This window comes from Anoplophora glabripennis, unplaced genomic scaffold (assembly GCF_000390285.2).
Source record: "Anoplophora glabripennis isolate ALB-LARVAE unplaced genomic scaffold, Agla_2.0 scaffold529, whole genome shotgun sequence".
Lineage (NCBI taxonomy): Eukaryota > Metazoa > Arthropoda > Insecta > Coleoptera > Cerambycidae > Anoplophora > Anoplophora glabripennis.
Genome location: NW_019416645.1, coordinates 319,280 through 343,967, shown reverse-complemented (window position 1 = coordinate 343,967; position 24,688 = coordinate 319,280). Strand labels below are relative to the sequence as shown.

General features: G+C 34.9%; 1 protein-coding gene across 2 annotated transcripts in view; it reads right to left on the bottom strand.

The window, feature by feature from the left end:
• Nucleotides 1–24,688, bottom strand: part of LOC108909653 (myotubularin-related protein 3) — a 35,361-nt gene that overhangs the window by 8,601 nt on the left and 2,072 nt on the right. For both annotated transcript variants that reach the window (XM_018714043.1, XM_018714044.1), the window contains exons 3-14: nt 21,040–21,238; nt 20,732–20,907; nt 20,436–20,670; nt 20,191–20,378; nt 16,834–17,029; nt 16,534–16,719; nt 16,300–16,473; nt 16,003–16,235; nt 15,096–15,671; nt 9,549–9,659; nt 8,518–8,713; nt 3,841–3,948 (exon numbers count right to left, since the gene is read on the bottom strand). In XM_018714043.1, coding sequence (XP_018569559.1) covers nt 3,841–3,948; nt 8,518–8,713; nt 9,549–9,659; nt 15,096–15,671; nt 16,003–16,235; nt 16,300–16,473; nt 16,534–16,719; nt 16,834–17,029; nt 20,191–20,378; nt 20,436–20,670; nt 20,732–20,907; nt 21,040–21,238 — 2,578 coding nt within the window. The remainder of the gene's footprint in view (nt 1–3,840; nt 3,949–8,517; nt 8,714–9,548; nt 9,660–15,095; nt 15,672–16,002; nt 16,236–16,299; nt 16,474–16,533; nt 16,720–16,833; nt 17,030–20,190; nt 20,379–20,435; nt 20,671–20,731; nt 20,908–21,039; nt 21,239–24,688) is intronic.

Here is a 24,688-nt window from a genome sequence, read left to right as displayed (position 1 = left end):
TTCAGTGGTCGCGCACGGTGTGGGAGACCGGCGCATTGGTTAATCAACCGTATTTTAAAGATTCGGATAAATTCGTGAGTTTCCGTCCATCTACCTCTCAAGGATATTCTAGTCTATACATTGCCGCTGTTAGTATTAGCCTAGGGATCGTTATAAGTGTGGTATATGCAAACACGGTGTCTTAGACCGGGTGCGACTACTAATGCAATAACATTTCTGTGATACTTATTTTGTATTGGTGGTTAAGAAATATATTTTTTGGTAAGTATTATCTACTTTTTTTTGGTTTCATAATATAGTTATTAAATAATATTCAGATATGGACTATGAAAGAGAACAAGAAAGATTATTGAGACTATTAGAAGAAGTACCCACTGATGAAGAATATGATGACGAAGAAGAACCAGGAGAAATGGATAACGTAGGTGAAAGATCCGAAGATAGCGATACAGATCAAGATTTCGATGATAATGAGGATGAGGAAATGAAAACCAGTGGGTCATATCTTATGGGAAGAGATAATAGAACCAAATGGAGCAAACATTGCCCTCCCAAAAATGTCAGAACGAGGAAAGAAAATCTAACTTTTCGCTTACCTGGTGGCAAGGATTGCGTTAGAGAAAAAACCTCTCCTGTTGAAATATGGGAATGTTTTTTTGACAACGAAATTCTAAACAATATAGTGCATTATACCAACATTAAAATAGAGGCAGAAACAGAAAATTTCAGTCGCAGCAGGGACATATATCCAACAAATCTGGACGAAATAAGAGCACTTATTGGTCTTTTATATCTTGCAGGAGTGAGAAAGGCCAACCATCTAAATACTGAGGATCTGTGGAAGAAAGACGGAACTGGCATCGAAGTATTTCGCCTCACAATGGGCCTCAGAAGATTTCGTACACTGCCACGTTTTGTTCGCTTTGATGACATTGAAACGCGCCAGGAAAGAGTTGCACTAGATAAGTTAGGTCCCATAAGAGATCTATTTGATCATTTCAATAAAAATTTGAAAAATTGTTACAACCATTCTGACTACGTCACAATTGACGAAAAACTGGAAGCTTTCAGAGGTAGGTGCGGGTTTAGGCAATATATACCAAGTAAGCCAAATAGGTATGGTATAAAAATATTTGCAATATCTGATGCGAAAATGTTTTACACCAGTCAAATGGAAGTTTATGTTGGACAGCATGCTCACTAATATTTTTATTGTATTTTATGATCTGCATGCTATTTTTGAGATTGAAACCAATGACTTTTCTGTATAAAAATAGGTTATTTTATGTTTTGAGAAGACAAATCTGATGTCGTTAAGCTTTTATCAGTATTTTAATTTTTGTTATTCACATATACAGAGTGACCCATTTGAAAGCGGGCCACCCTCATAACATTTTTATTTATGGAGCGATTTTGACGAAATTTTTTTTGAAATGTAGAGGGGGGAAAAGTGTATTTTGGGGCTAAGCGCCGTCCAGTTCTTTTTTAAACTAAGGCCTACTAGATCACATTCAGAGGCTGAAAAATCCAGAATCCATATTAGCGATTTTTTTAGAAAAAATCTGCGTACGCCACTGGATTTGGCGTCCCCTGAAATGGATCTGTACCAAATTTCATGAAAAAATATTCAACATTAACGATTCTGCGGCTAAATTGCTGTCAAATTGTTTATTATGCATAAAGAAACTTTTTATCTAGTAACCCATGCGATAATAAATCAATCACAACAAATATTTAATAACACGTTTAATAGACATCATTATACCAAAATACAATGAAACAGACAGAAAAATGAACGAGAAATTAACATAAAATTTACAAAAAATACAATAAAATAAAATTAACACACATGAATTAAATTAAATTCTGGAATTTTCAACTAAATCTCCATTTAATTGAATGAATATTTTTGTAAATGTTGCCTCTCCTAGATTTTTTTTATGGGGGTTCATTAAAGAAAAAGTTTACTACACTCGTCCAATGAATGCAGAAGAACTGCGCGAAAGAAGAAGATAGGCATGCGCTGAAATTACAACACATCAATTGTCTAATGTTATGGCACACATTCAAAAACAATACAATAAATGCATTCAATTAAATGAAGATTTAGTTGAAAATTCCAGAATTTAATTTAATTCATGTGTGTTAATTTTATTTTATTGTATTTTTTGTAAATTTTATGTTAATTTCTCGTTCATTTTTCTGTCTGTTTCATTGTATTTTGGTATAATGATGTCTATTAAACGTGTTATTAAATATTTGTTGTGATTGATTTATTATCGCATGGGTTACTAGATAAAAAGTTTCTTTATGCATAATAAACAATTTGACAGCAATTTAGCCGCAGAATCGTTAATGTTGAATATTTTTTCATGAAATTTGGTACAGATCCATTTCAGGGGACGCCGAATCCAGTGGCGTACGCAGATTTTTTCTAAAAAAATCGCTAATATGGATTCTGGATTTTTCAGCCTCTGAATGTGATCTAGTAGGCCTTAGTTTAAAAAAGAACTGGACGGCGCTTGGCCCCAAAATACACTTTTCCCCCCTCTACATTTCAAAAAAAATTTCGTCAAAATCGCTCCATAAATAAAAATGTTATGTGGGTGGCCCGCTTTCAAATGGGTCACTCTGTATATATGATGAGACATTATTTTGTTTATTTTTTTGTCTATGTTGAAAAATGATGGTCTTATTGAATAAATATTTCAAAAATATCTCAAATCTATTAATTCTACATACAGTTTTCACTCCCCCTCAGAATTATCCATAATATTTTATTAATAAAATATTTTTTTGAACTGGTCTCTAAGACCGTGTGCGACCATTAATTTATTAAAATTTGGCGCGACCACTGAAAGGTTAAACAAAGGTTCCCAACTAGCCTCGAGTTGATTTTTTGATATTTTGTTTATAACACGTTTCCGAACAATATTCCGCAGAGAAACTTCTAATAGTATTTTTTTCCCGAAACAGGCCGTTTCATGTCTATAATGATTGGACTATAACGTTTAGAAAAAAAACTAGCTAAAAAATTATTTAACCCCTTAAGACTGGCAGTTTATAGACAAGAAATCGCACTTTTAGTCTTAAATGACAGAACAAGAAAATCCATCTAAACTATAAAAACGTTGAAAATACAAGGATTTCTTTAAATTTTCGCAGTGAAAGAACACGCAAAACATCGGATAATGTACCTTTCCTGTTTTGTCCAACAAATTTGTAATAATACTCGATTGTTTTTAAAGCACGTGTTAATAGTTACATAAAAGCATTCTGCGGGGTGCAATTATGTTTGCATTGTATCGTACACGATTTTTTGTACGTCCAACAGGCATGTTAAAGTTCAGGAAATGTAACGATAAACGTAAGAGGTAAAGGCATGCTTTTCCTTATTCTGAATGTATTGCCAGCTTGCAAACAGTCTTATACCCCACAGAAAACTCGTATAAGTGGTACAGTGACAGTGAAGAGATAACGTTTCCAACTTGCTTAACCCTCGTCAAAAGGCTGCTATACATTCACTGAAAATTACACACAAAAATGCCAATTTTATAAAAAACGAGAAGAGAGAGATATCGCTGGTTAGGCAGAACTAATTTGATAAAATCACTTCTTTTAACTGATCCCTTTTAGGTGCATTTATTTGAAACTTTTTCCTTTTCACCGTGGCATCAAACGAAAAAAAGAGTAAATTAATTTTTATTAAATTTGACATTGATTCCCCATACCCCGCATTTGAGAAATAACCACAGATCCGACGAATTTGTTTCGATAACAATTTGGAAACAGGCCTACAGATATGCGTCCCGGACGGACATTCTGCGGGGGTCTACTTACGTTGTCGTCTTGACGTTCGCCGTCCATGTGGTTGCACCTTTGACAGGACTGCTTTATGAGGTTCTGTCTCGTTACGTGCAGCTCTTTTTCCAACAAGTCCACTTTCCTCTGTAAATACAAAACGACCAGTTACCCTCTACAAATATTTTTCCTTTTTATCTCTTCAAGTCGGAATCCCACACAACGAGAAAGGGATTCATATCACCCCGAGAATTTTGTGCTAATTTGTTGCTATATTAATTTTTATGCTAAAAATGGCAATAAATTCAGTTTTGAACTATTTTCAATCAATTACGACATAAGGAATAATCTGATATGAAAACTATAGCGGCAACCCCTCGAAGGATAGTGGTACATATAGTTCAATCAAATTACTTTTTTAGGTGCCAAAAAATAGTTCAGTAATTATTCAAAATATGTAAAAATTCCGTAGAATCCAATGAACTACTTTATCCCACCTGAATTTTTGGGCTTAATTTTCAAGATGGCGTCCAACATCCGCAAAAAAACAATTTTTTTTATTTATAGAAAATACTAAACATTTTAGAAAAAAATGTTTTACACAAAAGTTGTAGGAATTTTTAATACGGATTGAATAAGCCCAAACCGGTTTTAATCGATAAATAAATTAATTAAGTAGTTATTGCGAAAAAACCGCTAAAGATCGCAATTTTTTCAAATAGCTGTATCTCTTTCAAAAATAAATATTTTTTTATGAAAGGATAGCTCTTGGTGAGTAAAATGAAATGACTTTTTCAAAATTGAAAAATATTTTAGTTTTTGCAAAAATAGAGTTTTTCGAAAAAAATAGCGTTTTTGTAAATTCCCCATAATTCATAGGCCGCCAAATTTTTTGTTAGGAACGGGGTTGGGTTTAAAATTTTCTTTAATAATTACACTATTATGGGCAAATATTGGGCGAGCCTCAAATCGATTTCAAATATCGCAAAAACGTTTGAAAAATTGTTTTTTTTTTCGGTGCCATAAAACTGATTAACTTTTTGATTTCCATTCGTATCAAAATGTCGATACTGACATTCGAAAGTTGACATTTTTTCACGATTTAAAAAAAAAATCTGTCCTACGACCAACAGGGGCCGAGAAAATTTTTTATTTCCAAAAATCGCCACGACTTTTGAAAAATTTTTTTGTAAAATGTTTAGTTTTTTTTTATAAATGAAAGAAACTGTTTTTTGCGAACTTTGGACGCCATTTTAAAGTGAAGCTCAAAAATTCAGGTGGGATAAAGTAGTTCATTGGATTCTACGAAATTTTTCCTAATTTTTACATATTTTCAATTACTGAACCATTTTTTGACAAAAAAATGAGGTACTTTCGACAATTTGATTGGACTAATACATGTACTACCTTTTTTTCTCATTCCGAGTCTATTATTTTATGGGTAAATTTTGTCATTCAATAGGATTTGGGTATTCATGAAAGCACTTTCATGGGATTTTAGAATTTTTCCTTTCTTTACAATAAACAAAAGGACATCGAAAAACCTGTCCTTTTCCAAAAAAAAAAAAAGATGCTGCTATTTACGATCTCAGGAGTCAAAAAGGTATTTTTGCAACTGCCAACTGTCAACATTCTACAAAAAAATAATTTTTGATATCGGCCAAAAATTAAAGTTGCAGGCTTGTAACACATTTAAACGCGACACCCTGTACAGGGTGGGCAAATAAGCGAGGTAAGCGGCTGTATCTCAGAAACTAGTGATCGTAGAGAGCTACGGTAAAAAATTTTATAGGTAAAGTGGGCAAGGGAAAATGCTGGAAATTATTTTCAAGTTTCCAAGATGGCCGCCAGTGGGCGTTTCCACCATCTTGAATTACATAAAGTTACGTTTCTCGCGATTTTCCCCAATGAATGTAACAAAAAAGTATTTGCGTTTTAATGTTAACTTAAAGTCGAACATTTTTTGTAAAAACAATTTTTCTCTATCTTTCGAAATAAAGTGGTGGGGGGTATTTGAATGTTGTTTTAAATAAATGCCTGTAACTTCGAAACGGCTTAATGGATTTGGATAAATTTGGTATCATTGAAAAGAGCATTTCTTGGGCTTTTAGGTTTCTCGTAATCATGACAGTTGCGACCTACACGGCCGCCGATAGAGGGCGTTATTCGATATTATAACCAAAATATTGGATTTTCTCAAAAAATTTAAATGCGATGATATGACTTTTTTTAGACTAGAAAATAGACAAATGACCAACCAATAAGCCTGCGCAAACCGCATCTTAATATCTTTTTCCTAACTCAAATTATTAAAAAAAAATACTAAACCAGGAAAATTCATATATCCCCATTTAAAAATGCATCGGTTGCTTTCGATAAGAAGGCAAGTAGTAGGCCATGGAAATAAAAGACAAACTCCTCTCTAAAATATTCACAAGAAATGTCAGTTTATTTAGTGCTGTGATTTTAAGTCGCACGTTTTCGTATTTATAAGCGATTTTCCTTTTAAATAAAGTTGTGGTCCTGAAAAGGACCGATTTTGAAAAAAGATTAATGCCTTCTGTGTTCAAATTGCCTTCCGTCATATTCCACACATTGTTCCAGTCTTTCTTGAGTCGACAGAACCGCAGCCTCGATTTCTACCGCTGATAGTTGACGAATTGAGTTTCGAATTCTGTTTTCCATATCCATTCGTGTTGTTGGTGGAGTTTGAAAAACAATGTCTTTTAAGCGTCCCCACAAGTAAAAATCAAGACATGTCAAGTCCGGAGATCTTGCCGGCCAAGGAAATAGGCTTCCCCTTCCTATCCAGCGTTCTCGAAAGGTCCCGTTAATATGGTTTCGGACATTAATTGAATAATGTGCCGGACAACCATCTAATTGCAGAAACATAGTTCTCCTAGTTTCGAGTGGCACATCTTCCAACAAAATTGGCAAGTCGTTGATCAAAAACTCTAAGAAGCGGTTACCAGTTAAAGCTTGATCAAAAAAATAAGGTCCAATAATTCTGTCCCCAATGATACCGCACCACACATTTAGGCTCCAGCGTCCCTGGTGCTGCACTTCTCTTAACCAATGCGGATTTTCAGCGGACCAATAATGCATATTATGACGGTTTACTCTACCATCACTACTAAAGGTAGCCTCGTCGGTCCAGAGAATTTCCGTTAAGAAATTTCTGTTTTCCTCAAGCATGCCTAGCATCCATTGACAATAATTTAATCTATTATCGAAATCTTGTTCATTTAGCGCCTGGTGCAAAACTATGTGGTAAGGATGTAATCTAAAAGTAAAAAACAACATATGCGTAAAAATAATATAATCAGAATAACACTGAATTGTGTATTTGAGAGTATGTGCTAAGATACTTGGAATAAGATAAAATTATTTACCTATAATCTTTCAAAATATTTCTAACAGTTGTTCGTGCTATTCCCAAGTCTAGAGACAATGTTCTAGTTCCTACATGTCTATCAAATTCTATGTAAGCCAAGACATTGATAATGTTTTCTTCGGTCCTTCCATTGCGACGCCTGCGACGTTTAGGACGACGAAAACTTCCAGTATCGCGTAATCGCTGTACCAAGCGCGGAAACATTCTTCTCCCGTAATGACGGCGATCTGGATACCGTGCCGCGTACTGTCTTGCAGCTATAGCTGCATTTTGAAAACACTCGAAATAAATCGCAATCATGTCAACGGCTTCATTATTTGTGAGAGGCATTTTGATTAAAAAGTACTCAAATTATACGCAATCAACAATATTAGGCTGCGTGTGACAAAAGTTTGACGTTACTTGGCAATATTTTTGTTAGGCGATTGTCGTGTCCATGGCCTACTACTTGCCTTCTTATCGAAAGCAACCGATGCATTTTTAAATGGGGATATATGAATTTTCCTGGTTTAGTATTTTTTTTAATAATTTGAGTTAGGAAAAAGATATTAAGATGCGGTTTGCGCAGGCTTATTGGTTGGTCATTTGTCTATTTTCTAGTCTAAAAAAAGTCATATCATCGCATTTAAATTTTTTGAGAAAATCCAATATTTTGGTTATAATATCGAATAACGCCCTCTATCGGCGGCCGTGTAGGTCGCAACTGTCATGATTACGAGAAACCTAAAAGCCCAAGAAATGCTCTTTTCAATGATACCAAATTTATCCAAATCCATTAAGCCGTTTCGAAGTTACAGGCATTTATTTAAAACAACATTCAAATACCCCCCACCACTTTATTTCGAAAGATAGAGAAAAATTGTTTTTACAAAAAATATTCGACTTTAAGTTAACATTAAAACGCAAATACTTTTTTGTTACATTCATTGGGGAAAATCGCGAGAAACGTAACTTTATGTAATTCAAGATGGTGGAAACGCCCACTGGCGGCCATCTTGGAAACTTGAAAATAATTTCCAGCATTTTCCCTTGCCCACTTTACCTATAAAATTTTTTACCGTAGCTCTCTACGATCATTAGTTTCTGAGATACAGACGCTTACCTCGCTTATTTGCCCACCCTGTACATACACATGTGTATGAGGACGCTGACTGTCAATGTCAAAAATATTGTCAACATGAGCAAAATATTGTACAAATAATATGTGACCCATATTTTATATGTTTCCGAGGTCAGTGACAATGATTGCAATGAGAATGGGGGGGGTACCACCTCAATAGAGGTCTGTTTTTTTTCTACATGACGGTTGGGCACTCCCTCACCTTGTGTTCGTCTATGATTTGGTCCAACCGTTCCTGGACGACACACCTGAGCGGTATCAATCCGTCATCACCCAACGTATACTGATATGAGTTGAGGTTATTCTTCTGAGACGCACCCTGGAAAGTGGCGTCCCACCCGTTGCTGTAGGGCGAACCGGAACACCTCGACCTCTGGTCGCCGACACTGTGCTGGCGACTGTGAAAAAACAATCGAAAAGAGACATAAGGTGCGGTCAGTTTTCTATTTTTTGATTTTTTTTTACTTTTTTGACTAATTTTTTGTCATTTTCAAAACAATAATGGTTATAATTCTTATTATTTTTACAACAAATTGGTTCTTTACTTATTAAAAAATTCTTTCAAAAGTTTTATTTGTTAATAATAAATAAGGATTAGTCAAAAAAGTAAATAAACTCAAAAAATCTTATTTTTTGCTTTTTTAAAATTGTTTATTAATGATTTTTTGCATAAAATTTTTTTTCTAAATAATTTTCCTATGAACTATAGTGAAATTTTGCTTAGTTTTCGAGCTACAATTAAAAAACTGAAAGGGGTACATTTTCACCCCTATCTCCAACTTCCACCCTCTAATTTAATAGCACTCCGCGATTTTTTCATCTAAAATGACCTTTTGAACGATTCATGCAATAAAATATCTTGGACGTCATAGTTCCATTTAAAATCTTATAATCAATAGCCTATAAACAATCTGTACAAAGGCACCGGACTGGCTAAATATTTTTAAAAAATTAATATTTTTTGCATGATTTATTCAATGTTGTTAACAAATATTCGTATACTTATATCGAAAGGCAAACCTGATCAACACTAATCTGATTGTTTTGAAATATATTTTAAAGCCATCTCAAGTTTTTAATAGAAAGTACGTGTTACTATTTTTTTAAAGCACTGCGTCTAGTTTGCGAATCTCAGTGTGATCTCATATTAGGTCTCTGCACAAATCGGCAACGAGGAGAACAACGCTCCCCAATTCAAACGACGCCTTTTTATTTTAAGACTACGCTAATCACCTGTGAGCTCCTTGGCTAAATTTAAATTTTTGAGCACAACCATCAGTCATATCACTACTTTCTATTGGACTTTGGACTTTTTCGAATCCGTTGATTTCTTTTGGGGACGAACTGCAAAAAAAGTCAGGCGTTATAAGTATTATCATTTGTCAGAGGTTTCTTCTCATAAACTACATTATAAAAATTACAGTCTAAAGGCGGACTGATCACAAAAACCGGAGTCACAAAAAAGGGCAACAATCGATATTGGGCGAAGCTGTAGTTTATGCGAAGACTCAAAACTTCCTAAAATGCCAAACATTTGTCTCCGATATTCAGTAACATGAAACCCTTAATCTTAGCGATTGTAAAAAGGGAAAAGAGTTTAAATCGAGGGGCGATCCGCTAAGGAAAAAACGTACAAAGATTACAAAATTTCTGAAATCTCTTGTAATGTATCTGCAGATTTCAATATCGATTAAAAAAAAATTACAAATTTCATATAAATAATCAAGATTACAATATCTTTCAACCGATTACAAAACATTTCAGGAGATTTCAGAGTTATTTTAGTAGATTTCAATGATTATTTAAGATTTCAATAGGATTATTCGAAATTAAAAGAAGATTTCAAAATTTCTTAATAATATTTCAAGGAATACGGGAAGATTACAATAAGTTTTGAATGTCCATTTGAACAAAAATAATTGAATTAACTTCAACTGTCATTCATTTCATTCATTAACAGTAGTGCTTTGATTAAGAATTTCCAGTATCATTTTTACGCAAAAATTGTAACATTCTGATTAAGTTTTTGTTCGAATGAACGTTAAAAACTTTTTGTCATGACAAAAATGATAACGCCATTTTGAAAGTAGGTAAGTATATATTTTTATTGAAAGATAAAAATATAATAATCCAATAAACTAATAAAAATAAAAAAATAGAAGTAACATAAAATAAACATTTTCCCAAAAAATAAATAATAAGAAATATTTTAAGCTTTTATTAACACTTGTATTTAATACTTTACCTGTATACAGTGTATTTAAAAAAGACGCGGCAATATTTAAGGGGGCGATTGCCCAGATCATTTTATAAAAAAAAGTTCCTATAAACATACGTCCGCAAACGCTTCGTTACCGATCTACAGAATGTTGAAATTTCATTAAAAAAACAGTAAAAATTAAATTTCTCCAAAACCTCTTGATATTATAATGAAATTTTAGGCCTGTCAATAGCTATGGCAGACGCGTACTTTGCAATACAAAACGATTTTTTAGTCTTACCAGTGACTAGCTATTTTTAATGAAAAAAATAGGACCCCGCTGGTTTTTCTAAAAATATAATTTTTTAATTCCTTGTTCAATTATGAAGAAGAAAGCTTTCCTCAGATTATACGCACCGTACGTCACACCGTTATTGAGTAAAAAAATAAAAAACATTTTATTGCGCACCTAAACCCAATGTTGTTTTAATTGAGAAATTTAAATTATTGAACAAAGAAATTCAAATTATCAAATTTGATTGATTTTTGAAATGTGGTACATACTGTTGTTTGTAGTAGGTAATAATAAGGGGCTGCGTTTTAGAGAAATTTAATTTTTACTGTTTTTTAATGAAATTTCACATTCTGTAGATCGGTAACGAAGCGTTTGCGGACCTATGTTTATAGGACTTTTTTTATAAACTGACCTGAGCAATCACTCCCTTAAATATTGCCGCGTCTTTTTTAAACACACTGTATACAAGTAAAGTATTAAATGCAAGTATTAATAAAAGCTTAATATATTTTTTATTTATTAGTTTTTGGGAAAATACTTACCTACTTTCAAAATAGCATTATCATTTTTGTCATGACAAAATGTTTTTAACGTTCATTCGAACAAAAAACTTAATCAGAATGTTACAATTTTTGCCCAAAAAATGCCTGATACTGGAAATTCTTAATCAAAGTACTACTGTTAATGAATGAAATGAATGACATTTGAAGTTAATTCAATTATTTTTGTTCAAATGGACATTCAAAACTTATTGTAATCTTCCCGTATTCCTTGAAACCTTATTAAGAAATTTTGAAATATTCTTTTAATTTCTAATAATCCTATTGAAATCTTAAGTAATCATTGAAATCTACTAAAATAACTCTGAAATCTCCTGAAATGTGTTGTAATCTTGATTATTTATATGAAATTTGTAATATTTTTTGAATTGATATTGAAATCTGCAGATACATTACAAGAGATTTCAGAAATTTTGTAATCTTCGTCTGTTTTTTCCTTGGCGGATTGCCCCAATCGCACCATATAGGTTTCTGTCGAGGTTTCTGTGGCATTCTTTGGAAAATGATGTAGGGGGCGTTGTACAACGACTACATCGACGAAATTCATTAGCTGATTACATAGATTACAGCGAGGATTACAGATAAGATTACGTAGATTACAGATAGATTACATAGATTACAGATAAGATTATGTATATTAGATACAGATTCCAGGGCAAACGTACGAAGATTACATCAGCGGATCGCCCCTCGGTTTAAATTGTTTATTCCGATACTCCTTCCAAATAAAGCTCGGATAAACATAAAATAGTCCTTCAATATAAAAACAGTTTTCGCCAGACAGCGTTGAACTGAACTGAAATAGTGTTAATAATAACCCGAATACAGAGAATAACGGAAATAAACAATTGACTTGGAGGCATGTAAATAAAACTCGGTGAAATAATGGCGGTAGGCCTTATAAATTTTTGTTATGAAAAGTCGACGTTCCAAAATATTTTTTTTCCCAAGGCCTTTTTTTATATTGTTTATGCAGTGGTAAACAAGATAAATTTTTCAACTTTGAGGTTAAGCAGTATCAACAAAAAATTTTATAGAACCTCTATTATTTATGTGGGCACTTCCCTTGTAGCGTTATAAAAGTGAAAACGTTCTCGATGTGCAATTGAGAATATTCATTGTTCACATACAAAAAAATCACTTTCTGAAATTTCGCGCTACACCACTGGCACGATCCACTCCAATGACACAACTGCATTAAGAGGTTATATCACTTTGAAAAACTTTTTTTTTGAATTTTTTTTATTGGCTTAAAATACGTTAAAACATTCCTAGATTCATAATCAAAAATTTTTTTGCATGAAAAAGATTCCGTAAAATTAAATTTTCCAAAGTGTAAAAATAGCAGATTTCGCTTCTATCCTCGACACAGCAGTTTTTAATTTCGTGCACGTAAAAACGCCTATAACCTACCGATCATCGAGAAATTACTTCAAAGGTGAACTATAGATGTCATCACAAGCAAAAAAAACGTTATTATACACGGCTGGAAAATCCACATTGTCCATTTTATTATGATTTCTAAAAGTTACAGCATTCTCAAACTTGAAAATTGAACTGTAACTTCATCGTGTGATTATCTAGTGAAGCACACACGATTTTTACAATTGATCAACAGGATTTTTTTTATACACTGAGCTCGTAAAGTTTGGAATAAATTCGAAAAATCGTTACTGAAGGGTTTTGACAGGAAATGCTCGGACACGTCAACTTTAGTTTATAAAATGTCACTTTTTTTAGCAATCGACTTTTTTTTTGTTTTGTTTGTTTTTGATCTATGACGTCATCGGCAATTTTTTTAAATGGCAACCCATATTTTTTTCCACGGATTTCGATAGAGCACATTTTTCTGAGTACGAATATGTCAAAAACGCATGACCTTCAAGATGGAAGTTTTCGAGATATTCGGTTCCAAAGTTTCAAGAATGCATTATACAAGCGATGACAAAATACTAATCATTTATCAAGGAAGCGCTGGAAAAATTACAGTTTTGATAGTTGAAGTTTGTTCTCGCAAGTTTGTGTTTTAAACTGTCTATTATCTCGAAAACTTCCATCTTGAAGGTCGTACGTTTTTGACATAATATTCATGCTCCGTAACTGATCATAAAAATTTCGATTCTTTCCCTTTCACTCAAACGACGGACCATTTTCAAATAAAATGAATTCTGATAGAATAATGATTAATCAACTTAAAATAAAACACAAACTTGCGAGGACAAACTTCAACTATCAAAACTGTAATTTTTCCAGCGCTTCCTTGATAAATGATTAGTATTTTGTCATCGCTTGTATAATGTATTCTTGAAACTTTGGAACCGAATATCTCGAAAACTTCCATCTTGAAGGTCATACGTTTTTGACATATTCGTACTCAGAAAAATGTGCTCTATCGAAATCCGTGGAAAAAAATATGGGCTGCCATTTAAAAAAATTGCCGATGACGTCATACATCAAAAACAAACGAAACAAAATAAAAGTCGATGGCTGAAAAAAGTGACATTTTATAAACTAAAGTTGACGTGTCCGAGGATTTCCTGTCAAAACCCTTCAATAACGATTTTTCGAATTTATTCCAAACTTTACGAGCTCTGTGTATAAACAAACTCGTTTTTTATGGTGGTGGCTTGCAAAAAAAATTCCTAAAATTATGACCGTGTGTACTTCATTAACTAAACTCATGTAGTTTATGGAAAAAAAAATTTTATGATTCCAGATGTTGATTCAGGGGACTTCTGTTCGCCGCGGAGGACCTTTGAAAAATTTAGTTTTGTTCATGCGCTACTACAGCAGCCATTTCGCAACAAATTTTCCATAAAAAAAAATTTTCTTACTCCTGAAGAGTTGCTTAATCGATTGGTGTGTTGGTTGTTCATGATTATTATAAAAAAATTTTTTTTTGGGCTTCAAAGTGATATAACCCCTTAAATATCGCTTTTGTGATTATTGAAAAATAAAATCGAAGAATATTCAGCATTATTCTCATTTCATCGTCGAGACTAATGGAATTTTTCAAAAAGCATCTCGAGTTTCTTAACCCAAATCTGCTATGCCAGATGAAAATTCTCCGAAAATAATTTCTCAAACATTATACAGGGTGTTCCGAAATTCATGTACCAAAATTTGGTCATAGATTCTTAAGACAAATTCAGGGGACCCGTATTTTTTAATTATTAGTCAGCTAGAAAGCCATTGAATATAGAAACTTTTTCGTCTCTTGATGTTTGTTTCGTAAAACGCAATGTTTTTGAGGAAAATGGCTAATTAGGATATGCATTCAATCACATTTTGACATTTTTCTCGAAAAGTTTCTAAATTTAATGGCTTTCAAGTGGACTGATAATTTTTAAGAAATTTAAATATGCGACCAAATTTTTTTGGCTCGAAAGACAAGGGGGCCCACGAAAAACTGTCTTAAGGGGGTTCCCCGCCAAAAAACGTTGCACCATCAGATTCCACATGTCGTAAAACCCATGTGTGCCAAATTTAGTGATTCTCGTACAACAGGGTTCTGAGATATAAAAAAAAGATTATTCTTAGGGGGCGAACTTCAGGGGGCTGTAACTCCGGAAGACGGCAAAAACAAAAAATACGGGTCCCCTAAATTTGTCCTAAGAATCTGTGACCAAATTCTGTTGCATGAATTTCGAGACACCCTGTATAACACTAGTCCCTGGTTAGATAAACCGACGACGGTTTCTTTAACAACGGAAAAAGCAACTCACCTACACATGTGTTCGGACACGAGCGTCTCAGTGCTGGTCTCGACGGACCTCTCATCTAAAAAAGCGCCGACAGTGCCGCACGAGGTACCGTCTACCTCCCCGCTCACCCTGCCGTCCAGCCCTACTTCGCACTCCACCGCTCGCCCCTCCACGTGCCCGCTCACTTCGTCACTATCATCGTTACGAATGTAGTCCCCGTTCTGGACGGCCTTCTGGCAGGCGCCGTTCAAACTTAAGCCGCCCACATCACTATTAATTCTTTCAGTCTCACGTTTTATCACATTTTCACCTAAAAAATCGGCCGAATCGCCGACTCTTCGCCCCACGCCCACGTCAACGTCACTCCTCGCCGACGGCAAGTGTCTACTGAAGTCGCACTGGTCCAGGCCGTCGATCTGCTCGTCGGTTAGGGTTTCCGTGACGACGGCATCCTTAAACATCAGGCAGTCCTGCTTGCAGTCCACGTCCTCCAAGTCGCTGGGGTAGAAGTCCGGTTGGGCGGTGTGGTCGTGATGGCCGTTCGGGGACATGTTTGGGTCGTGTTGAGGTATATCCGGGGCTAAGACAGTCAACTTACTGCGGAAAGAACAAGTTTTATTATTTCCATTTCTTTATCGTACAAATTATTATTATCTGATCAGATCGCTAGAAATAAAATAAATCATTCTCGTCAGCAGAACCACCAGACACATACTGGTTTCAACTTATTAGATCTCAACACCATCAAACTTACAACAAAAATTTTAACGTGTGTTTACAATTTAACGTTGGGAAGTAGAATTGCAGTTTTAGTCTCATAAATGGGCAATCTAGATTGGCGAAATTAACGAAATTACGAAAAACGTAACAGCAAAAAAACCCATCCCAAAACAACAAGAACGGAAAAGCGATCGACCGAGACACTTACGAATCACAATTAATACTGGGGTCGCTACAACGTCTGTACTGGTTCTGACAAAAGTCCCCCACGTTCTTCAGGTCGCCGTAGGAGCGGGTCTTGGTCATGTGGCGCGGGGACAACTCCGGCGGCCCGGGGTACCAGCTGGGGCCCACCTCGGTGTTGAAGTTGATCTCCATGGAGCCGAGGTACACCTCGGACCACAGTTTCAACTCCCTCACGTTGCACTGCGGCCACAACACCTGAAAACGAAGCAAAAAAACTAGGTCAGGAAAGGGGCGGCCCGGGAGGCAGCTCGAAACTCGCCTTCCGACTGGAAGTGATGGTGAGGGGCGCGTACAGGTGGTTCCTGAAACAGGGCGAGTTGAGGAAATCCCATACGGAGAAGGTCTTGTCGTTGACGGTGCTCAGGCGTTCTTGTAGCGTATTGCACAGGAACGTACCGAAAAGGTTGGAGTAGATGTGCTGCGCTAGCTTGACCTGCAAAATACAGAGAAAAGTTGAGGGAAAGGCGTTTTTTCCCGACGTCTCCATAATTACCAAGTACGTTGGAGAGAACTCGAATGCACAGGGATACTGCGCCTGGACTTGGTGGATGCAATCCAACCACTGCAAGAAAACGGGACACCTCTCGTTCTGGTCATCGCTGCCCGAGGAGTGGCCGCATCGGTCGGCGAATTTGTGGCCGAACGCCAGCCACTCTCGCTCGATCAGGATCCGGAAGCCCTGAAATTTGTCTTTTGTCACAGAATTCTGAAGTTGACACGATCAAAAAAGGAATTAAGGACTTTTCAAAAAATCATCAAACTTTTGTTACTGACTGTAAATGCCGGCACTCACATCTATCGTTCGGTAGTAAGGATCGAGCAGTAGTTCGGCCAATGCCACGATCTGCGGTGTTCGATCCCAGCCATCCGAGCAATGCACGAGGACAGGCCTTTCGTCCCTCTCCACGGCGGTGACCAGCGTCAGGGCGGCCTTCATGAGACCCGACATGTGCTGTAGCCAGCGCGTGCCCTCCAGCTGACTGAACCAACTGGAAAAATTTGCAATTACAAAGCACGATTCCATTTCTGGACGAAAAACGAATTTGGCAAAACAAATCTGCCACCATTTCGTTTCATTCTATCTTTGGTAATTTCACAATTTTTACAGTAGCAAAGTAATACATTTATTGGAACTGAAATAGAATTTGTACGGCCCGGTGTCGTGTTTTATTTTTGTTTCTTTCTGTGTATTTTTGAATAGGACTCAAGTGGTATTTAGTGAAGCGTTTTGTAAAGTTTAAGTGTATAAATCTGACAAAGTTATTTATGTCTAAAAAATATTCAGTTTCCATGATGGAATTTGAAAGAAAATAAAATGAAAAACAACCTATATGGATTATAGTCCAAGCATTATAGAGAAATGCTTACAGAAATTACTACCTGGACAAAAGAATATGACCGTATAGAAAATTAAATTTTAAATTGAGTTTCTTGTTCTTTAAACTCGATCCAAAATGGCGAACACGGTTAAAAAAAATCGCAAAGTTGCAAAAAACGGTTTTTCTAAATAAACTAAAAAAATATAGCACCGATTGAAAAATTTTAAATGACAAAGTTGTAGGTTTTAAAAAGATCTATCGACTGATTTTTTGTAAGTATCGATTGCTTTGTTACTTTTCGAGACATATCGAAAAACCCGTTAAAAATCTTCTCTTTTCTCTTCTTCTATAACTCGTTTACATCTACGTTCCCGTACTTGCTATTTACTGCAAGCATAGCCCGCGGCAAACCAAAAAAGTACATCTTTGAAAAATTTAAAAATATTAATTATTTTTCGATATATCGATTTTTTGAAAAAAAGGCGCTCTCGAAAATTGGCTAGATCTTCTCAGCGGATAGCCCTACAGTGACGATTTTCGGTTTATTTTCTTTGTAAAGAGTTATATTATCATGCTGTTAAAAAATGTTGACTTTTTTTTTAATTTTAAGGATAAAAAAAATGACTGAAAAAGTTGCACTTTTTTGGGTGTTTTTTTTTCAAATAACTACATATTTCAATTTTCATTTTATGAAAATGACTTTTAAAGAAAGAACCTGCTGACATTTTTTCAGGAATTTAAAAAAAAAAATGTTTTCTACGACCTTCTGGAGCCGAGATCATTTTTGTATTATTTACGTGCAGTCTAAATGGCTCGCGCTTGCAAAATCTTTGGTATCTCGGCTTCTGGACCACATACAAAAATTCTTTTGTACTTAATCTGGGGTAGCTAAACCACGAATATTATAGTCATTTTCACCTTAGAAGCAAAATAGTCCCGTAAATGTTTAGTTTTTATTAAACTTATATATTTATTTTACATTTATTATACTTCTTTACGAAAATATGGACGACGAACAAGAAAATGAATCAAAAGACAATCCGACAAAGAATAGAAGAATTTCATTCGATAAATAATTTTATCTATTCAGTTTGTTGTCAATAGTGGGAAAATTAAAGGCCAAATTTCAAGAAAAACACCAAATTTTCTCAATTGTCGACATTTCGTCACTTATCGTGACATACAAAATATACATACATATTTTAATACATGATCTTGATGTATGTGTACGCTATTCTATACCTATATCTATACTGTCCAAGATTGTTATATGACATACTATGTATAACGAGACTAGGAAAACACAGTGAAGCACTTAAATCTGTAATTGTCCTGAGGATGTCATGATAAGTGACGAAACGTCGACAATTGAGAAAATTTGGTGTTTTTCTTGAAATTTGGCCTCTAATTTTCCCACTATTGACAACAAACTGAATAAAAATAAGGCTACCAATATCATTAGTTAGAATTTTATCTATATCGGATACTTGTTAGTTTTCATTGTAATAATTTTATAGATATTTTATACATAGTTGTATAATTATTAAATATTTTTGTAAATAAATTAAATTCTTTAAATTTTTTTTACACCAAAATTAATTAATTATTGAAATGATGAAGTAATTGTTAAAAAGCCAGCAACAAGTAGGTACAACGTCAGTATTATTAATGAAGCAAAAAAATTAAGGTATTACACGAAAAATACCCTAATCATTAAAATGACGATAAATGCAAAAATAATTGTAATTTAAATAAAAACTAAACATTTACGGGACTATTTTGCTTCTAAGGCGAAAATGACTATAATATTCGTGCTTAGCTACCCCGGATTAAGTATTAAAGAATTTTTGTACGTGGTCCAGAAGCCGAGATATCAAAGATTTTGCAAGCGCGAGCCATTTAGACTTCACGTAAAAAATACAAAAATTATCTCGGCTCCAGGTCGTAGAAAAACATTTTTTTTTTAATTCGTGAAAAATGTCAGCAGTTTCTTTCTTTAAGTCATTTTCATAAAGTAAAATTTGAAATATGTAGTTATTTGAAAAAAAAACACCCAAAAAAGTGCAACTTTTTCAGTCATTTTTTGATCCTTAAAATTAATAAAATCGTCAACATTTTTTAACAGCATGATAATATAACTCTTTACAAAGAAAATAAACCGAAAATAGTTACTGTAGGTCTATCCGCTGAAAAGATCTAGCCAATTTTCGGGAGCGCCTTTTTTTCAAAAAATCGATATATTGAAAAATAATTAATATATTTAAATATTTCAAAAATGTACTTTTTTGGCTTGCCGCGGGCTATGCTTGCAGTAAATAGCAAATATGGGTACGTAAATGTAAACGAGTTATAGAAGAAGAGAAAAGAGAAGATTTTTAACGGTTTTTTCGATATATCTCGAAAAGTAACAAAGCAATCGATACTTACAAAAAATCAGTCGACAGATCTTTTTAAAAACTACAACTTTCTCATTTAAAATTTTTCGATAGGAGCTATATTTTTTTAGTTTATTTAGAAAAACCGTTTTTTGCAACTTCGCGATTTCTTTTAACCGTGTTCGCCATTTTGGATGGAGTTTAAAGAACAAGAAACTCGATTTAAAATTTAATTTTCTATACGGTCATATTTTTTTTTGTCCAGGTAATAATTTCTGCAAATTTAACATTAATCCGTGACAGAATGCTTGGACTATTATGATAGAAATGTGTATGTAAGTAGTACGCCATTTAGCAGATGAAGATTCCCATTAGATTTAGCTCCTAAATCTTATAACTTGCCGCCTTTAAAAATAAGGCACTACTAAAAAATGGAAAAAGAACTAGAGGTCTTACTTGGGCTGGTCGGCCGAGGAGGTGCAGAGCTGTCTCAGAGCGTGGAAACTCTTCCTTATGGAATGTATGTTGGCCAGGTTCATGAACTGGATCTCGCAGTTTGGATAATACTCGGGGCATTCACAACCGCCGCCTCTCGCCCTGTTGGCTACCGCGGTCGTGTACGACCTGGCATCCATTATTAGTACCTAAAACACGTATCATTAACAATCGACAAGACTTCTACCGATGACCCCCGCCCCTACCTTCTTTTCCGTCTGGTTGATCTCGTTGGTGAACTGCAACGAATCGTCAGAATGCAGCGAGCCGGGAGAATGCGACAAGTTGGACTCCTTCTCAAAGTTGGCCCTCTGGGAACGGTCGAAGTTGCAGGCCGCCGAAATGGCCTTTATCAGCTCCTCGTCGTGATCCGAACGCCAACCCAGCCAGCCCACTTCCGGCTGGCTGCAGCGTGCTATGACCGCCCCGTTCCTGGTATGCCTTCGAAAAGTACGAGATTATAATCGAGAAATAAAATCGGGGATGGCGAAAAGGAATTTACCTCCAAACGGCAGCAGGTATCCTCCTGGAGCTCCTGAACTTGGCGACGTTTTCAAGCACATCGTCGTTAATACAAGACGGAACCAGGAGATAGGGAGGATAGGTGGGACACAGCTTGTAATTTTCATTCACTTTAGATATCCTCCATGAATCACCTTCGAATTGTAGTCGAATCATCTAAGTTTGACAAAGAAACATACAGGGTGTTGATAAAGTACATCGACAAACTTTAAGGGGCGATTCGCTGTCACACTCAATTAACATCGTGTATATACGTATACGTACCGACACATTCGTATCTCGACTTACCTCGTTGGCAAACATCTCCTTGTCGAACGTGTACCTTCTTTGGTTCTCTAACCTCCTAATCACCTCATCGTAATCCTTCTGCTTCGACCAGAAGAAGTGGTAAAAGGCGAACAATTGCTTTATATCTCTAGACGGCTCGGCGGCCTTAACAATGCGGTTATACCATTCCAGGCACTCTTCATTGTTCTCAAAGGTGCACCTATTAGGGACATGAAAATAAAATAAATAAAACACCCGTGATCTACAGAATACTGTTCAACTAACTATACAGGGTGTGGCGTGTATAATCTATAAAAGTTAAATTACAGCTTCCTGATGATATTATTTGTAATAGAAAAGTCTTATACGAAAAAGTTTTATCTTCGCGTTTTTTTTTTTTATAAATCAAAGTTCATTGATTCAACGAAAATGAAGGCCGACCCTGTGTTATTTATTAAAAACTTTGGAAATGTTTTTAAGCGACCCGAGATGCAACCTTATAATTTAAGTCGGTATAATCTAATACCAGTAATACTAAAAGAAGGTTAGGTTACATTGTCAAAACTGATTTTGTATTTGTATTGAATTCATTATTCACTTAATTATTAAATATTAAGCATAGTCCATCGGCCCATCAGTGTTAAAGATTCCAGACAAAAGTTTTTATTTTGTAATTCCACAATAATGACGGTGTAATTTTTATAAAGTAAAAAATAAAAATAGCGTGCCTATTACATTAAAAACGAGATTCTTATTTCTTACTTTGCTTAATTTTTTAGTTTGTGCACAAACTAGTTTTATAATGAACCGAGAAAAAAGGATGTATTTACTATTTCTGAACGTAGGAACAATTGCCACAATGTCACCCCCCATTTGCAAATATAATCCAACAGTACGTTCAGCAGCTGCGAGATATGGGAAGTGTTATTTCTCGAGGAGAAGGACGTGGTCAGCTAATTAATCTCGTACCGTACATCGCCTCTTAAGGCACCAGGTGTTGCACCCCTATCATCTGCAGCCAGTTCCAAAGATTTTACCCCCGGATTGTGATCAACGAATGCATTTCCTGCTTATGTTTGTGTAACAGATGAGGCGACATTTACCCGTGATGAAGTGAATTTCCATAATATGTACATATGAGCCCATGAAAATCCTCACGCAATTAGCGAAACTCATTTTCAACATCGGTTCTCGGTAAATGTTTGGGCTGGCATAATAGACGACGTACTTGTGGGTCTCTATTTCATTGAGGGATGACTAAATGGTTCAACATATGCTGACTTGGAGAACCGGTTGCCTGAATTATTGGACGATGTGGCATTACAAGTTCGGGCAAACTTGTTTTATCTACAAGATGGGGCTCCACACAATAATCGAGAAGTAACGACACTTTTTAATGAAATGTTTCCTCAATGATGAATTGGACGCTTTGGTCTTGTGCCGTAGCCACCTCGGTCACCCGATCTAACTCCAATGGACTTTTATCTTTGGAGTCAATTGAAGTCATTGGTTTACAATACTCCAATTGCTACGATGGAAAAATAGCAAAACCGTATACTTGAAGCTGCTGGCACAATTAGGGGAATACCTGGAATTTGGGAAAATATTCGCCAAAATTGGGTGTGTCGGTGCCATGCCTGTAACCGCGATAATATGGGGATCAATATCAACATTTTCTCTAGAAATGGTGTTTTATTTCATTTTATTCCATATTTCAATGGAGTTTGTTTAGTGCACGCAGTTGGCAACTGCAGATGCCTATGGTGTGGTTTTGTTTGCGAATAAGAAAATATCAGTTTTTTTTTAAATATCTATTTTTCTTAGTTTGTAGTTGCATTGAAAAATTCCTCAAAAATTGAAAAGTATGTTTCTATCTTTCAATGACGATTTGTTTACGCGGCTGGTCTACAGCAGAGAAAATATTTTGATCCATAATTGAACTTTAATTTACCAGAAGAAAAAAATTGAACTTTTTCGTATAAGACTTTTCTATTACCAATATCGTTAAGAAACTGTAGTTTAATTTTTTTAGATTATAAACGCCACACCTTGTATGTAAGACGAAAACTTCCTCATAATTATACAAGTTCCGGCCAAACAATTAAAGTATATAAACATTTTCCAATTTAAAAATAGACTTTAATGTCCCCATCAATGTGACCACCACGATTGTTTAAACTTACAAGGGTAAAACCGCTCTGATGTCACAATAGAGCACGAGAAAGTTTAGAAGTGTAGAAATCGACTTTATTTTATTGTTAACAAATTTAGGAATTCAAGCCCGTCGTTGAAAGACCTAAAATAACCCTTATAAAAATAACTTTGTAATTTCTAATAGGCCAATAAGAATTTTATATAGATGTAACGCACGGGTGTAACAATTGGTTCACATTAATTTGGAATCGGCCTGGAAATTAAAACCCTATACATAAGATTAGAACAATCTTAGTTACAGATCTATATAATTTTCATGGCATGCCTAACGACTCTTGTTTACGAAGAATGACGTAAAGAAAAGGTCACGGCTTGATATTGATCTGACAGAGTCAACAGTCCCTCCGAAGCTGTTTATTATAAACGTTCCATTATTTATTCTAAACAAGAGATAACTCCTAGTTATAGAAACTGGTACGCTCATTATTTTGTTTAAATGAGCAAAGTTATCTACTCTGACGTTAAATTTTGACAAGTTTCATAAAAATTTGAACTCAAAACATTAATTTTACTGAGGCAAAAAAAAACTGAAATTTCCACTTTCCTTAAACTCGTGAAACATGGTAGAAAATTGTGAGATGTCAACTGCGAATACAGGGGGAGGGAGAGATTTTTTTGATGCAAAATGAAAACAGTATCATTTTGATGCAAAATGAAAACAGTACCATTTTATCACCCTGTATATTTCTACTGTAAGTGGTCACCAAGGTCACTTTGATACAGTCAGGGCTCCGCATGAGGTTCAAAGTTTATTTTTATCGCGATTACATAACCAAATCCAATTCAATTGTAACTGGATAAATATCGATGGGGCCAGAAGTGAATTGTAACCATTTAAAAACAAATCTTATGTAACAATATTTAAATATAAGCTGCAATGTTTACTTTTCTTACAAGATGTGCCCGAGCGGCAATTTGTGTTCAGCATAATTTCAGGGTGTTCGAATAGGGCATGACGAGGTGTTACATTTCAAACGACAGAATGTGAAAAGTGTCAAGTCAAAACATTTGCTATAAATAATTGCTGTCAAGATTTTATAAATGGCTTAATTTCTATAATATTGCCCTTTTTAATGTAATACTTATGGTTGAAATGATATTAAAATTTGATTGAGATATTTAAGAACGAGTTTGGTAACGCTCAAATATGAATATTCCATGAAAACCCAGTTTTTGTGATGGAAGACTGTACCACAAGCGCAACATGTTAGAAAAGGGTTATTGTTATTGCAAGGCAACAGTTTTTAGCATGTTACTTTCGAATGGGTTGCTTCTACAAATCTTTGAAGTCCATGGGTTGGTTTTAATGGGGCCAAAAGATCGGAAATGTCTTACAAATTTTGTATGGATATCTTTTTCTCTAATTCTTATAATAAATCCTTTACCGAATATCAAAATATACATAAACCCAGGTACATTTTTTTGGTTTGTATCGTATCCAATAATTATAAATCAA